At 65.6% G+C, this 15,983-nt stretch overlaps 1 protein-coding gene across 16 annotated transcripts in view; it reads right to left on the bottom strand.

Annotated features, from left to right (window-relative positions):
* Positions 1-1,148: 1,148 nt before the first annotated feature.
* Brsk2 (BR serine/threonine kinase 2) overlaps positions 1,149-15,983 on the bottom strand; it is a 37,914-nt gene continuing 23,079 nt past the window's right edge. For 2 of the 16 annotated variants that reach the window (XM_021264002.2, XM_021264006.2), the window contains exons 6-21: positions 15,946-15,979; positions 15,714-15,782; positions 15,452-15,598; positions 14,402-14,433; positions 14,017-14,181; positions 13,796-13,893; positions 13,576-13,726; positions 11,789-11,854; positions 10,327-10,387; positions 9,497-9,704; positions 9,077-9,125; positions 6,501-6,624; positions 5,672-5,852; positions 5,516-5,605; positions 3,955-4,002; positions 1,149-3,166 (exon numbers count right to left, since the gene is read on the bottom strand). In XM_021264002.2, coding sequence (XP_021119661.1) covers positions 2,958-3,166; positions 3,955-4,002; positions 5,516-5,605; positions 5,672-5,852; positions 6,501-6,624; positions 9,077-9,125; positions 9,497-9,704; positions 10,327-10,387; positions 11,789-11,854; positions 13,576-13,726; positions 13,796-13,893; positions 14,017-14,181; positions 14,402-14,433; positions 15,452-15,598; positions 15,714-15,782; positions 15,946-15,979 — 1,732 coding nt within the window. In that variant the 3' untranslated portion in view covers positions 1,149-2,957. Of the gene's footprint in view, positions 3,167-3,954; positions 4,003-5,260; positions 5,356-5,515; positions 5,606-5,671; positions 5,853-6,500; positions 6,625-9,076; positions 9,126-9,496; positions 10,053-10,326; positions 10,388-11,788; positions 11,855-13,575; positions 13,727-13,795; positions 13,894-14,016; positions 14,182-14,401; positions 14,434-15,451; positions 15,599-15,713; positions 15,783-15,945; positions 15,980-15,983 lie in introns of all 16 variants that reach the window. The other 14 variants (XR_002397249.2, XR_002397247.2, XR_002397248.2 and 11 more) reach the window with 14 other exon arrangements.

Below are 15,983 nucleotides of genomic sequence, written 5' to 3'. Positions count from 1 at the left end.
CAAAGCCCCTCCGGGCCATGCGGTGTGACAGTGTAGATGGGTGCTCAGGCCTGCTGCCCACTGGTCTCCTTGGGGGCTCAAGTCCAGTGCCATTAGGGCTGATGGCAGAGGGCGCACTTGGAGGCTCATGGGGTGGGGTACGGGGTGACTGCTAGCAGAAGAGCAGGTACAGGACCAGGTCAGGACTTCTGCCTGCAGCCGGCCAGCAGCCAGAACCCCAGAGCTCGTCATGTGCCTGGGCTGTGTCCGGGTGCCTCGCTCCTTCCCTGGACGTGAGCAGCAGGCAGACAGCTGGGCCAGCCTGCCAGGGGGCCTTCTGGGCAGCCCAGCTACGCCCAGGAGCCGGCGGAGGGTTTCCAGCTCCCCTCAGCACCTTCCCCAGCCTGGCCTTGAGGCTGACAAGCCGGACAGTGCATCACTGAGGCTTGCTCCTCCAGGCCAAGATGAGCCCAAAGCCGAGTTCCAGGCAGTGCTTACCAGCCAGCCGCCCTGCCCCATAGACTCACAGCAGCACCAGAAACCCCTGCTTGTCATAGCAGGGTGAAGGACAAACTGGCATCGGTGGCAGACGTCAGGGATGCTGCAGACCCCACCAGAGACAATCCGCATGCTGCATGCGACAGCCTTGCCCTCCAGGGCTGGCACAACAGTGGGGCCTCTCACCAAGCCACGCTGGGGTCGGCTGAGAGCAGAGCCTTGTAGACCCTCAGACAGGGCTGAGACACAGACAGCCCTGAGACAGGGCTCAGACAGCTGCTGCCACAGCGGGGGTGGCTGGGACTGTCCCCTTCAGGGTTCTCCAGCAGGGAGCAGAAAGGTTTATGCTCCAGGAGACAGGCCAGGTGCCTGGTGAACCCACACAGGTGCAGGGTGGAGGACAGCACTCGTCACTCCCTGCTGCTGGCCCCATGGAGCTCCATGCCAGCTTGGCAGCTCTTCCCGGCCCAGGCCTGGGGCCCTGCCTCCAGCTGGGCGGCTTGGGAGAGGCCCAACACGTCCAACTCTGTCCCTGGCCACCTGGACGCCCATGCTGAGCTCTGCTCTCTTCGGCTGGGCAGACCCCGACTGGGTGCCATGAGACAAGCTGCCTTGGGGCGTCCTGGGCCCTTCCCGTGCCCGCCCTGCCCGCACGGAAACCTTGCGTCGGCTGTCTTTGCGGAAGGAATTTATTGTTCCGGGACTGAGGCGCTCACAGCTATCTGACAGGGTACACTGGGTGGGCTCGTCCACTCCGTGGCTCAGCGTGAGTCCATGTGCTGAAGTACAAAAGAGGAAGGCTAACGCGAGGTATTGCTTCGGTGTCCTCTGTCTCCGCGAGGAGCCCTTCCCGCCTGTGCTGCGTGGCTTTGCTGTTACAGGTGTCTGACCTCTATGTATAGAAATCCCGGCCTGTGGCAGAGTTGAATGTAACAGAAGCATTAAGATCTATACATGAGGGGCGGCGGGGTCACCCAAAGCAGTGGACGCTCACAGCAAAGGCATGCATGGGACCTCCTGCGCTGCCCATGCCCTGTGCCAGCTGGATGGAGGACACAGCAGCCAGAGGTGGGTGCACCTGGGCGGACCTGGCCGCTGGCAGGCGTGGACAGGTGGCTCGGCCTCACTATGGACGGCAGGAACACTCCACAGAGGCACACACCAATTCTGTCTGTCTGGTAATTTTTTTTAACTTTTTTTTCCATTTTAATAAAAAAAGCCCTGCGGTGCACTACCATCCTGTGTGTGAGGGAGGCTGCCCAGGGCCCTCCTCCTACCCCTCACTCCTGGACACAAAGCCAGGAGAGCAGTGGGCAGTGCCATCATGGGTGCCCTGCCCGCCCCCCTACAGGACGACAGGTCAGAGCCCAGCCCAGAACTGCTTCTGCAGCACAGCGGCACAGCCTGGGCTAGAGCTCACTGCACCGTTCGTGTGTGTGTGTGTGTGTGTGTGTGTGTGTGTGTGTGTGTGAGTGTACAAATAACCAGGAGCAAGGAACCAAAACAAACCTAGCCCTGCCCAGCAGCTCCCCCCACCCCCGCACCCTTTTCCAAAAATCACCAAGAAAAAAAGTTTATAAAAATATCTTGCAGGAATTCTTTGAAGTTTACAGTAGCTTGCCGGTGCTGCATCCACCAGCCGGCCCCTTGCTGCCCCAGCCCCCCGACGACTCTGTCCTCAGAGGGCCCCTCGGCTCTGGACCCACCCTACCCGAGATGGACGGATGGACGGCAGGAGTGCACTCCTGCCATCCCTTCCCTGAACAGAGAACGGAGACATAAAGGAACTCAATAAATTAAAACAGCAAATAAATAATACTGATGTCAGCCCCGCCCCAGCCTGGCCAGCCCAGCAGCTCTGCTGCCCAGGTCCGTCCCTCTGTCAGGAGGGCCAGCAAAGCCAGGGGCGCCAGCAGCCCGGCGCAGCTGTGGAGACACGGATGCAGACGACACAGGAGGCGGCCCCCGTGAGGTGCAGAGGCGGCCTCCCGGTGCAGCATGAGGCAGGGATGCTCCCCGCTGCGGCTTCGCCCACCACGGGCCCCATCTCGGGAGGCGGCTGGCAGGCATCCCTGCGCAGGGTCTGGTCACTGGCAGTCCAGCGGCGGGGCTGGAGGAGGCATCCCCCGGGGCCAGGCCCTCCGTGTGGCCATGCGGGGCTGCTGTGGGTGGGCGGGCGGAGGCGGTGGCAGGAGGGAGGGCGGGTCCGCAGCAGCTGCCTTCGTCAGCCAGTGTCCGCGCGGAGCAGAGGTTGGCCTCGTGGAGGTGGCATGTTAGCTTTTCGGGATAATTCCTGGTATCAGAGTGGAAACAAGCGATGCCGTCAGAGACAGGCAGAGACAGAGACCTCGAGAGAGGAGAGCGAGCACAGCGGCCCAGCCCGCAGGCCATGGCCAGCTGCTCTGCTTTCCTCCCAGGCTCCGAGACAGCGGCGGCAGCAGGGTGCCCGGTCCACACAGGGCGGTGGGCGGCGGGAGGGACTAGTGTGTAAGGCTGCTCGCGGCGGCCGCGGCCGTGTCCTTGCCCGTCGGGAACTCGGCGTCCCCTCGAGGGCCAGTGGCCGCAGGGTCACCGAGGGGGCCGTGGGCACTCCGCCTGGCGGGTGCGCTGGGGGCCGGGCCCGCCTGCCCGTTCTTCTCGTCTGAAAAAAGTTGTTTAATTACGTCAAAGAAGTTACTCAATGGGCTGCCTGGGTACACAGAACAGGAGACAAAAGAAGAGAAAAGAAAAGAATGGGGGAGAGGAAGAGGGGGAGGGAAGGAGAGAAAGAGAACAAACAAATGAACAAAGGGGCCTCGGCAACAGGTGAGCCCGAGAAGGGCACGGAGCAGGGAGCGTGGGCAGCAAGCAGGCCAGGCAGGCGCCGGCAGGGTCCCCGCGCCTGGCACTGTCCCCCGCCGGCCCCTCCCTCCCCGCTCCGGGCCGCGAGCCGAGCCGAGCCGAGCCGAGCCGAGCCGAGCCGGGGTGGGGGTGGGGGGTGAGCCCAGGTGGCTGTGAGCCTTGGCTAGCGCAGGCCTGCCGCCACGCCTCCCCAGGAAGCCCGGGCCTGGCCCGGCCAGGGTGGACAGCTCAGCACACAGACAGATGGACAGATGGCGCACAGGCATGGCGGGCGTGGCGGGAAGGTGGGGGCCGGGCCCTGGTCCCAGAGGCAGGAGGACAGGGCAGAGATGGGGCAGCCCCCCCCGCCCCGCCCCAGACCGAGCTCACTGCCGGGTGCCCGACAGGGCTCCCCTGCGCTCCCTAACTAGCCTCGCCTCGCCTCGCCTCGCCTCGGCACAGGGCCTCCCGTTTTGCAGAGCGCAGCCAGCGCTCCCCTGGGACCCCTCCCACTCCCAGCCTGTGGTTCCCAGGGCCCATCCTCATCCTGGCAGGGACAGGGTGGGGCGCCCAGGACAGCCACGGGGCGGGGTAGGCTGCGGGGGAGCAGTGGGTGCCCGGCCGAGGTGCCAGGTGAGCGGGCGGGAGGGTTCTTACCACATTTGGAAAGCCGCCCCGTCATCATTCCCATACAGTTAGTGGTGTCTGGAGCACAGAATGGAGAGAGCAGGGAGGGAGCGAGTGAAAACCGGGCCTGCGGGGAGGGCCGTGGGTGGGCGGGGCCTGAGCAGGGCGGGGCCTGGCTCAGGGGCGGGACTTGGACGAGAGTCTGGAGCTGGGGCAGGGGCAGCAGGGCTGTCATGAAGACACCCCAGCACCACAGGCTCGCGAGGGCAGGCTGGGCCAGAGAGCACGCTGTGTGGCCACCTGCACAGCCGCACCCTGCCACTCCCATGGCCCTCGCTGTGGCCCCTTCCTCTGCTGCACCTGGGAATGTTGGCCGCCAGCCTTGGAGGGGCAGTGGGGACTACCACCTGCTGCAGGGCTCTGGGCTGCCGCTGCTGGACACGTGTCCAGGACAGGGTGCCCAGAGGGCTAGGCCTGGGAGACCCACGCCGGTAAGAGGAAGCAGCCTGGGTCTGGGTCTCCGGGAAGGGCTCGGCAGGCCCCTCCCCTCACTGCCCTTGGTGTCCCCATGAGCACAGCCCCTTGTTCCTCAGCCTCTGTTCCCTCTGCTCTAAGCTGGGGCCAAAGCCCCAGGAGGCTGCAGCTGCCCCAGGCTGACCACACATCCTCCTGCTGCAGGACGGGGCCACAGGGGCCTGGCCACCCCCCCTGCTGCCGCCTCTCAGCCCTGGCTCAGCCCCACCGCCATGGGTGACAAGGTACATGCTGTGGACACAGCCACAGGTGATGGAATGAGGATGGAATGAGGAGGGTGTGTGGAAGGACCCTTGGCCCCACACACCACAGTGGCCCTGGTGGGCCCTGGCCATGAGGACCACAGAGTGGCTGGGCGCAGGCTGCCCCGGGCCCCGACCAGGCCCCACCTCATGGCTCCAGCAGCCCCGGGCCGCGGCGGCACCCGGTTCACCCCGCTAACACACAGGCCATGCAGGCGCCTGTGCGCCCGTCCCGCTGCCCAACAGGGCCCACGAGCGTGCGGTGCACGTCCTGGCCTTTCCAGTTGCTGCCAGGCAGCTGATGTCCCTGTGGGCCTGCTGTGGCTGGGCCTCACCTGCCCTGCTCAAGGCAGGGCTGAAGGTTCGGGAGCCCCAGCCTCTCTCAGATGCCAGGGCATGGAGCCCCGGGGGGCGTGGCTTTGGTCGCAACCCCACAGCCTGGCGGGGCTGTCTCCGTGTCCGGCCACCTGGTACGGGGCCCTCTGGGCCAGCCTGGCTCTCGCCCGAGGCCCTGCCGCAGCCCCGCCCGCCCCGGCCAGACAGCGGGCCGGACACCTTACCTGCCAGAGTCACAGGCTACTCTCGTAGCTGGTGGCCACCTTCTGGCCCTTAAGCCCAGCGCCCCAGCTCAGTCCTGGCGCTGGCGGGGGCGGTTCTACGGTGGACAAGAGGCGCCTTTCAGGGTGCTGCGGCCGCCGCGCCAGGGCCCTGCTCCCTGAGGGTGGGCCGCAGTTGGGCAGGGGGCGCCGCCCTGGTCCTCGAACCTGCTGGCCGCCGCTCGCTCGCTAGCTGGAGAGCCGCGAGCCCCGCCTCACCTGACAAGTGCTGGGCTGGCGGCTGGTCGTGGGGACTCAGCAGCTGGGCCTGGATGGTCTCCACCACCCTCTTGAAGCGGCGGCTGGGGCCTGGGGGAGACGGGGGTCAGGACCTGGCCTTTGGGCACCCGAGCTCCGCCCGCGGCCTGGACTCACCTGAGAGCAGGGTGAAGGTGACAGAGTAGATGCCATTCTCCTTCTGCGCCTCGCCGCCCTCCGTGTACGTGATGTCCACCTGGAACTTGACGGGCTTCTGGAACACGGCCGGGCCGCCCGTGGCCTTGTACTCGGCCCGGAAGCTGGTCTGGGAGATGACGCTGTGACTGAGGCTGGGGATCTGCGGGCATGCGGGCACGTGAGCTCAGGTGGCTGGGAGACAGCTCTGCCCGCCCGCCCCGCAGGGTGAAGGCACCTGTGGGAGACCTGCAGCCCAGCTGAGTGTGGCTGGGAGAGCCTGGGGCAGGGACCCCGGCCTCCTCCAGTCCTGGCCCACGCAGGAGCCCCAGTGCCCACCTCCAGTGCCAGTTAAAATGGCAGAAAGCGGACGGATCCCCTGCTACCGAGTCTTTGGCCAGACAGGTGGCGGGCACAAGGCAGGGGCAGACCAGGCCCGGCCAGGCCCAGGCTCCCCAGCACCAGGGAACCCGAGGGTGGCCCGAGGGAGCCAGGCGGTGTCCGGTAGGGAAGGTCACCCTCGTGGGGCCAGTGGAGAGGGGCTGAGGGCATTCTGGGGCCTGTGCTGGTGGGAGCGGTCTGCATGGGGTCTCTGAGGGCCTTGTCTCCCCCGAGACCTGAGCCCAGGGCCCCTCACAGTGACCCTGGGCTCTGCAGGACGAAGACGGGCGTGGAAGCAGCTCGGAGCCTGCCCCAGGCCCACGCCTGCCCCACAGCCTTGTCTGAGGCCAGGAGGCCCCCAGCAGCCCAGCGGGCGCATCCAGGAGGGAAGGTGCAGGGACAGAGGGTGTCAGGCGTGTGCAGGGCTCACCGACAGGAAGGCGTGCACAATGTCGGCCTTGATGGAGCTCAGGGGCTTATCCTTGATGACCACAAAGATCTGCTCCTCCTTCTCCAGGTTAATGAAGTTCCCGAACCAGGACTTCTTGGCCAGCCTGGGGTGGAATAGAGGCTGTGGTGAGCATGGGGTTTCTACACTGACCCTAACCCCACTCCCCGACCCACCCCACCCAGCACCCCATCACCATGAACCCCCACTGCATACCCATCTTCCAACTCGAGACTCAGCGCCCACCTCTAACCCTGAGGCTCATTCCACGTTCCAAACCCCACCATTTACCCTTCCTGACCCATGGTCCCCACCAACCCTAAGCCATGGCCCCAGCCCTGGCTCTGCTACTCCAAGTGCCCTCACTCAACTCCCTCCAAGCTGTGGGGCTGGGTAGAAGGGGCTGCAGTGGGTGCCCCGGCCCCATCCCTGTCTAGGTCCCTGAATTTGGGGGCGGCCTGCTCTGCCCCCCACCCCGAGTGTCCCAGCCTCATACGTGGTATGCATGGGCCAAATGGTCTGCAGACCACGGGGAACGCCCCTCCCACCTGGCGGGGTGTCTCAGGGACAGGGACGTGAACAGGGAGGGCCTGCCCAGAGCTCCCCACAGCCCTGTCCCAGGGGCTGACCACAGACACCATGGCTCCTTGAGAGTCACCTGCCACCTTCCTGCTGCCCAGCAAGCCCCAGACCCCATTCCTCACTCTGTGCCCGTCTGTGGCCCGCCCTTTTCCACAGAGCTGGACACGGAGGGACAGATGCCTCCAGGCTTGGTCTCCCTGGTGGGGTTGTGAGCCCGGTGTGGCAGGCCTGACCTGCTTCTAATGAGGAGAACCCTGTGAGGCCGTCTCCCGGGCCTGCCCTGCCAGCCTACAGGGTCCCAGCCAGCCAAGCCCTCAGACACTGGACGGCTCTTCCTTGGCCTGGCTGATGCTGTGCTCAGCCTTCAAGCCCCGAAGGAACCTGCCCACACCACCGGAGGGGCCAACTTCAGCCCATCCCGTCACACGTTGCCAGGAAGGGCCTGGGTACCTACACACTGCCATGTGGACAGTCAGGGCTCTGCAGGTGCCCGTCCACCGAGGCGGGGGCCATGGCAGAAGTCAGGCCAGGCCAACAGGTGGCAGTGAAGGTAGAGGTCTGTCCCTAACCCCTTTCTGAAGCTGCTCTCTGGCCCCCACCCGCCCCTCTGTTCCAGGTGCTGCCACATCCAGGGCACAGGCTCCCACCCCAACAGTGCCCAGTCCCAGGCCCTGGGCTCCAGAAGCACCTGGGCATCTCACAGAGCAGCCAGCTGTCTGGAAACCACAGATGAGGATTCCGATGCCCCCTCCCCGAGGAAGACAGGGAACATGGCACCCCAACTTCCTGCACTGCCGGCCAGCAATGTGACTTCCGAGGGCCTGGGAGGGCCCTGCCGTTTGGGGCAGTGCAGTCCATGCTGGAGCTCAAGTCCATGTGCCCGGGAGCAGGCAGTACGGGGGTGGCCACAAAGGTTCTGGGTGGCCCTGCACTTGATCAGAGGCTCAGAGCAGCAGCGACTTTTGCTGGACTGGCCTCGTCCACCCGAGAAGGACCTGGCATCCTCTGGAGTCACTGTCCCTCCTACCTCGGGCCAGCCACACCCCAGCCCCATCTCTGAGGACCCTGCGGACACGGGGCTGGAGGCAGCTGGGGCTAGTCCTCGGTGCACAGGCCGAGGGGACAGGACAGTGCAGGGCCTTGGAGGGGGACAGGGCCGCCTGGGGGTCTTGCTCAAGAGGGGAGAGACAGCAGGTGACTACTCAAAACAAACAACCACAGACTGGCTGCTGACTGCTCCCGAAAGCAGTGACCTCACGTGCGTTTCCCACAGACCGGGAACAGCACCCGAGGGCAGCACCCTCATCAGCAAGGTCAGCACACAACCAGCAGCCCCCAGAGGTCCTTCCTGAGAGCCAGCGGCCAGGGCAAGGTGCCTGGTCTTGCTCCAAGCCCAGTGCTGCCACTGCACAGGCCACGCAGCTCCCGCTGGCCACTGCTCCCTACAGTGCACGGCCCGGGCTCACTCAGCACCACCACACGCATGCCGGCAAGGACCGAAATGGAGCCCGCTGCGGTGTGCTTCACCGACATCTTCACTTCGATGCCTGTCACCAAGGGCTGCGCCGGCCGGGCCGCAGGGCTCCCATTTCAGTTTCGTCCTCCAAGGAGAAACTTCCACAGCGTGGCGCCTGCCTTGCCCGCCCTCTCCGTCCACACCAGGGCTCTGCCAGGCCCTGCCCTCCCCAGCATGTGTGCCCCAAAGGCCCCACCCCACTGTCCCCCCTCAGACTCAGCTGCCCTGCAGTCCCCATGCTGCTCTGCTTCAGTGACCTGGGCTCCCCGTGCCGTGGCTCCTCCCCACTGGCCTTGCCTGAGCCTGGGTCCTCAGGCTCCCAGGACTCCCAAGGCTGAGCCAGGCCTTTGCAGTGAGACCAGGGGTAAGCAGGGCTCCTGGAGAAGCACCCTGAGGTGACTGCCCCTCCCAGGAGGGGCCGCAGGTCCCATACCAGGCACCTTGCATGGAGGTCACTTACTCTGGGGAGGACTCGGGGGTCAGGTTGGACATCTCCTCGGGTGTCGGAACTGTCACAAGAAGGACGAGGAGAAGGCAGTGACCGCTCCGACCCAGGCTGGGGTGCTCCGCCCTGACAGCCACTCGCCCGGGGCCATGGGGAGCTGTCCGTCCCGGTGCCTAAGTGGTGCCGCACCTGCTGGGCCTGGGGCCTTCCCTCCCCAGCACAGCCCCACAGTGGGAGTGCCCGTGGCCGCCCAGCACAACCCAGGGCAGGGGCCACAGCGGGGCCGGCTGACCCCATGCTCCTGGCCCCGGCCGCTGCCCAGGAGGGCAGGAGGGACGGGCCAACGCGGGGCATGGACAGGCTGGAGCAGCGGCGTCCCCTGTGGCCGCGAGCACAGCGCAGCCGACCAGGCCCTCGGCCCCACTCCATGCTGACCTTGCAGCTTCCGGCGGTGGAAGCGAGGCGAGCCCAGGAAGCTGTTCTTGATAGAGCTGAGCCGCGTGCGCCAAGGCACCCCTCCGACACTGGGGCTGGATGGCGGCGTGGGGTTGGGCGTGCCGGCTGGACTCTCCTTTGGCGTGTGGACGGGCGTCCCCTTGGGGGTGGGGAGGGGACTGCCCCTCGGTGAGGGGTGAGGGGTCACCTGCATGGTGGGGACAGATTTGGTGTTTGGTTCAGTCTCAGGGGCTGGAAGGGCTGGGGGCCCAGGGGGTAAGGCCGGCAGGGGGCCGAGGCCAGGGCTGGGCGGCCGAGCCTGGGTGCAGGCTGGGAGCGGGTTGGACTTGGTGCCCTGCAGCGGCTTGCTGGTCAGCTTGGCCTTGCGCGGCAAGGTCTGGGTCCTGGGGCCGGGCCGCGGGGCGGCCTGCGGAGTGAGTGGCTGTCCGGGCCGCGGGGTGCTCCGACAAGCTTCAGGCTCCACACAGGTGGCCGGGGAGCAGGCCAGGAGGGGCAGCTCAGGGGGCGGGGCGGGCAGGACGAGCTTCCTAACAGGCTGCGGGTGTGGAGGCGTGCAGGAGGGGCGACCGCGCGTGCCATGCGTGCCCCCCCATGCACACACAGCATTCGGGGACCCAAGCGGGACAATGAAGGCCGCGGGGCACAGAAGACAACGACACACAGACGACAGACGACAAGAACAGAAAAACATGCAGTTAGCAAGAGCAGCCACGTGAACAGCCCGGGCTGGCGTGGGGCCGGGCAGCGCCCCCCACCCTGCACCGTCGGGGTGCAGCCACAGCCTGGCACCAGCGTGGGGCGCCACTCACCCGCGGGCTGCTGAGGGGGCTTGTGGAGAGGCCCGAGGAGGCACCGCTGATGGACCGAGACCTGGGATGCAGAGCAGAGAGGTGATCACCCAGGGCCCCCAGCGCCTCTCCCCTCGGGACCTTCCAGACGCCCGAGGCTCTGGGGCCGGGCACAGCCTGCCGAGCCCATGGGTCCCTGGATGGCACGGCAGTGCCAGGCTTGTCCTGCTGACCTTGGCGGCAGTGCCCAGAGTGCAGCTGGGTTCTGGGGCTCCTGCCCACAGTGAATGCCATCAGCAGCCCTGGCCCTGGCACAGAAGGTGCGGAGGGGCCCGCAGCAAGGGGCTGCAGTGCTCAGGTGTGTGGAGGGACGAGGGGACAAGACCCAGCCCCGTCCTGCCATCACCAAGGTGTATCACCGAGTGGGTGCGTGGGCCGCTGGCTCGGCACCCACCAGCCCAGCCCTCTACATCCGTCCACTGCTACCCGAAGAGACTCCAGGGGCACCCACGCCCCCTTGTCCCACTGCTGCTCCCTCTCGGCTGGAGACCTGGCCCGGCCCAGGGTGTCCCCTTCATGGGGACCAGGTCTTGCTCCCCCACACCACGAGAAAGCCAGTGCCCCTGGTCCTCAGAGGAGGAGCGCGGCAGAGGCTGAGGTAGCTGCCAAGACGAGGCAGGAAAGAATGAAGACACCTGGGCACCCTGCCAGCCACACCCTGGCCTGCTGGCAAGCAGCCTTGGGCTCAGCACCCAGCCATGCTGGCCCCTGCACCTGCGGGTAGAGTCACGGCTACGTGCTAGGCTCCAGCGGACCACCACGGGGGCCGGAAGGCAGCCCAGACCGGTTCCCAGCACGGCACCCAGGCCTGAGACGTCAGGGAGCTGGGGATGGCCACACAGGACAGCAGCCAAGAGCAAGCAAGGCCTGCAGGCCCACCACGCCAGCCAGGAGCTCGCCACGCAGCACAGGGGCAGCACGGAGAGGCGGGAGGGCGAGGGGCGAGGGGCGAGGCCTAAGCTACGGCGCCTGAGACCTGAGGTCAGCCAGGGTGGTCATCTGCAGGAGGAGGTGCAGGGCGCTGGGCAGGAGGGCGAGGGTGGGCCAGACGGCCAGCACCGAGTGGGCAGAGGGAGGCCCTGCCTGGCACAGCCAGGGCCAGGCCGGCTGCTCTGCTTCCACTGCGGCCACTGCAAGCAGCATGACAGCCCCGGCACCCAGGCCCCTGAGGCCCACTGGGTGCAGTCCACTGGCATGAGCAGCTGTCTGAGGTCGTGTACGTGGCTCTCCCCAGGGCTGGCCACTGGCCACGCTCCATCACCCTGACCCTCCTCCCTGGCTCCCCCTGGCCCTGGACAGTGCCATTCCAAGACAAGAGGGCCAGGAACGTCGTGCTCAGCCCGCCACCAGGCCCGCTCTGCTGCCTGTCCAGCAGGGCAGCGCATCTGGGCTGGAGGGCTGGGGCGATGGGCAGGGTGTATACCTGTCTTCTGTGCTGAATTGGGGATGGGCTTCAGCGATATCCAGGCTTTTACTGAACACTGCTTTACTACAGCAGGAACAAAGCGAGAAAACAGAGTTACTGCCACACGCACGCAGGTCAGCTCCAGGCCCAGCTGCTGCCTGGGACGCGGGCGGGACCTCACTCTGCTCTGGGTGGAGTACAACCTGACCAGGCCAGCACACGAGGCGGCAAGAGACCCGGGCAGGGCCAGTGAGCCCTGCCTGCCCTGGGCAGCCTGCAGGGCAGCCGGCGGGTCTTGTAGGATGCCCAGCACTCTCCACCAACCCCCAGGACACCTCGTCCCCATGGGTGGCCAGGCCAAAAGCAGAAGCAACTGGGACATGGTGGGACAAGGCCTTCCAGAGACACTCAGGACAGCGTCCACCCCATACTGAGGCTGGAAGCTGGGGTGGAAGCCAGGGACTCTGCTCAGTCCAGAGCATGGGAAGCTTGGAGAGAGCAGCACTCAGGCCGCAGTGAGGGACCCCAACATGCAGGACACTGTCGGGCTCAGGAATGGCGTGCTCAGGAGGGGCCCTCACTGTTTAGCCTGGTGCCAGAGCCCTGATGCAGGAGGCCGAGCTGGCCCCACCCTGGAGGGCCTGGGCAGGCTGGAGTGGGGCAGTCTTATCTAACAGTGGCCAGACACTCATGGGTCCTGCCCCAGTACCCAGGCGCCCGGCAGACAGAGGGGCAGTGGGCTGCTGGGGTCTGGACCGCAGGGCTAACAAGGAAGGCTGGGGCTACTGAGGCTTCCCAGCCCCACACAACCAAGACCCCTCCTGGTGAAGGACGGCTGGGTCCTGAGAGCTGTGCCTGGTACCAAGCGTTTCCAGGGCCTCTGTGGCCCTGCTCGGCCCAGGCCCACCCAGGCTCTGGGGCTGGGACAGCACACACCCGCCTTCACTCCCCGACATCCACATCCCTGCACCATCACAGGCCGCCCGGAGCGGCCAGGCATCAGGGAGACGAGCCTGCTGTACTGGCGGCTCTGACTACGGCCCCGACACACCGCAGCCCAGCCTGGCCCGGGCCTGCTCAGTTCCATCCAGTCCTGTTCTGTGCACCTCACTCTGGTTCAATCCTGATCAGCTGGCCTCAGCACAGCTCAGTCCAGTTCAATGCAACTCAGCCAGGCTCAGTCCAGCTCAGTCCAGTTCATTCCTGTTCCATCCAGTTCAATCTAGTTTAATCCACATCAGTCAGCCTGTTCAGTCCGTTTCAATTGAGTCCAACCAAGCTCAGTCCAGTTCAATCCAGGTCAGTCCAGTTCACCCTGTATCAGTTCAGTTCAATCCAGTTTACTTATTTAACCCAGCTCAGCCACATTCTGTCCAGTTCAATCCTGCTCAGCCCAGCTCATTCCAGTTCAATCCTGTTCAGTTCAGCTCAGTCCAGTTCAACCCAGTTCAGTCAAATTCAGTCCAGTTCAATCCAGTTCAATACTGATCAGCGCAGGTCATTCCAATTAAATCCAGGTCAGTCTACTCAGTCCAGCCCAGCTCAGCCCAGTTCAATGCAGTCCAGCCCGATATAGCCCAGCTTAGTCCAATTCAGCCCAGTCAAGCCCAGTCCAGTTAAACCCAGCTCAGCCCAGTTCAGTCCAGCTCAGCTGAGCCCAAGCAGCCCTGTCAGCCCATGCAGCCCCGCAGACCCCAGCCCAGCCAGCAGCCCGGGGAGAAACCAGGCCAAGCCAGATGCAGGAGCGTGGTAAGAGGCCAACACCGCTCTCCCCTGGCAGCAGAAGCCTTGGGGTAGCTACGCACCTCTGACTGTGCTGGGCCATCTCGATGGCTCGCCTTGCGGGCACCGGGGAGCCACCATCTGTCACACTGAGCACCTCCATGGACTTGCGTTCCGGCCGCCGCTTGCCATGCCGGTTCAGCATTGGAGAGTCCACGCGCTTCCGGGGAGGGTCTGTGTGCAGAGGAGGAGTCAGTGGGCAGCCAGCGGGCAAGCGGTGCGGGCGGGGTGGAGGCTGCGTACCTATCTCGTTCCTGGGCGGCAGGTCCTCATCTTCGTGGCTGGGGTACCTCTCTTTCCGGTCCAGGAGGAGGAAGTATATCATCTTCTCCTGGTTCTCCCTGCAGCAGCAGGGGGCAGCAGGAGGGTTGGGATGCAGTGTGCACTGCTGGACGTCGATCTGGGTACCAAGAGGGCTCCATCCCAGAGCAGCCCCAGCCCAGCGTGGAGCCCACCCGGCTTACTCCTCGGACAGCAGGTCCTGTAGCAGCTTGTTGCGGTCCCGGAAGCAGCCCAGCGAGTGCATGCTGTCCAGCACATCAGGGTCAATGTCCTCTAGGCTGGGCAGCGAACGGATCTGCACCTTGCGCGGGATGGGCTGCTCTGGCTCTGGCTCGTTTTTGCCCCCTCTGCAGATGACAGGGCACAGCGGTCACTCACCCAGCCCGGCCGCCCCACCCACCCTGAGGCAGCGGGAGGGTGGGAGCCCGGTCCTTCCTGTGCTGTCCCTGGCCCAGCCCCTGCAGGCCCGTCCTGCCACTCCAGTGCGGGCCACCCCCCCCTTCCTAGCTGGCTCTCAGGCCCCAGAGGCAGGCAAAGCAGGCATTAGTGCATGGAGAAGCTACTTACATATACCATATGTGTTTCTGAATGTGCTCTAGCTACAAGGAAAGAGAAACAGGGAGTTAGTACAGGGGTCCCAGGTTAGGAGGTGGGGCCACAGCACAAGGGAGGGGAGGCCCCCGGGCCCCAGGCCAGCACCCTGCCGGCCTCCTCCTTGGGGCATGGAGATCACAACCAAAGAGGGAGCAGAGCAGGGGACAGGCGGGGTCCAGGCGGGGCCAGAGGGGCAGGGAGAGGCGGGAAGCACAGATCCCGAGCCTGTGCTGCCTGAGCTGGACCCTCTGGGAGGCACCGGAAGGCGCAGAGGTCGGGCACCGGGCTGCCACTGAGGGGCTGGGTGCAGTGCGGGCAAGGGCTCAGCGGCCCTGCCAGAGCCCGTTCCACATGCCTGGGGCAGCTCACCACAGGGGCACCTGGCTGCCTTCCCTGGGTGGCCCCACGCCTCTGCTCACGCTGCTCCGAGAGCGCGCATGTGTACGGGGAGCCTCCGGGGCTCACCAGCGCCTCCGAGACACACGCACAGGCACAGGCCTGCCGCCCACCCAGTGTGCACCACACGCTCCTGGGCAAGAGTGCTTTGGCACACGCCTGCTCCTGGGCACGTACCCTCGCACACCCACACAGTACACCCACCTGGCACACAGCTGCACACACATACCCTGGCACAGCCGACACTACACACTTGGCCTGGCACTCACACCCATGTACACACACCTGTGTACACACTATGCACTCACCCTGGCACGCACAACCTGGACACAGGTCCTAGCACACACTCATAACACCTTTGCTCATACACCTGAGCACATGCACATTGGTGCACACTCCCATACTTGTGCACATGAACCCTGGCTAGGCTCACACCTGTGCACACACAGTGGAACACAACACACCAGGCACTCACACACCTGTGCACATCATGCTCCCCTAGCGCCCCAGGGCCCCATGCACAGTGGGCAGCACCCCTCAGGCGACACCATGGCAAAGGAGCTGCATGGGCAGCAGGGCTGTCTGCGGAAGGGACAGTCCAGGAGTTGGTGGCGAGAAGGAACACACCGTGAGGCGCCGAGCCGCGTCCACTTCAATCATGCCGCGCAGCAGGCTCTGGCAGTCGGGCGGGATGAAGTGCGGCATGTGGAACACACCCCGCTTGACCTTCTCCAGCAGCTGCCGCAGGTTGTCATCATCGAAGGGCAGTGCCCCCTGCGGGCGGGCAGGCAGCATCAAGAGGGCAGGTGGGACCTGGCAGGGCACAGCGGGGGCAAGAAGCGGGCAGGGGACATGGCTGGCCAGGGCGAAGGGGCCCTGGGGGACTCACCACCAGCAGGGCGAACAGGATCACACCGCAGCTCCACACGTCCGCCTTGCGCCCGTCATACTTCTCCCCCTGTGGGCAGTGCCAGAGCAGGTGTTGGCAGGGCATGGGCCTGGGGCTTGGGGGGCAGAGGGTCTGGGAGGCCAAAGGGTGCAGGTTGGAGCTCGAGGGTCCTGGGAGCAGCAGACTGGCCTGACAAGGTGACCCCCACCACAGGGCCCCAGTGACTACTTACCCGGATCACCTCCGGGCATGCGTAGTGAGGGGATCTGG

The sequence above is a fragment of the Heterocephalus glaber genome, unplaced genomic scaffold (assembly GCF_053883595.1).
Source record: "Heterocephalus glaber isolate CG9 unplaced genomic scaffold, H.glaber_assembly_v1.0 deba00001428, whole genome shotgun sequence".
Lineage (NCBI taxonomy): Eukaryota > Metazoa > Chordata > Mammalia > Rodentia > Bathyergidae > Heterocephalus > Heterocephalus glaber.
This window is presented reverse-complemented; position numbering and strand designations above follow the sequence as displayed.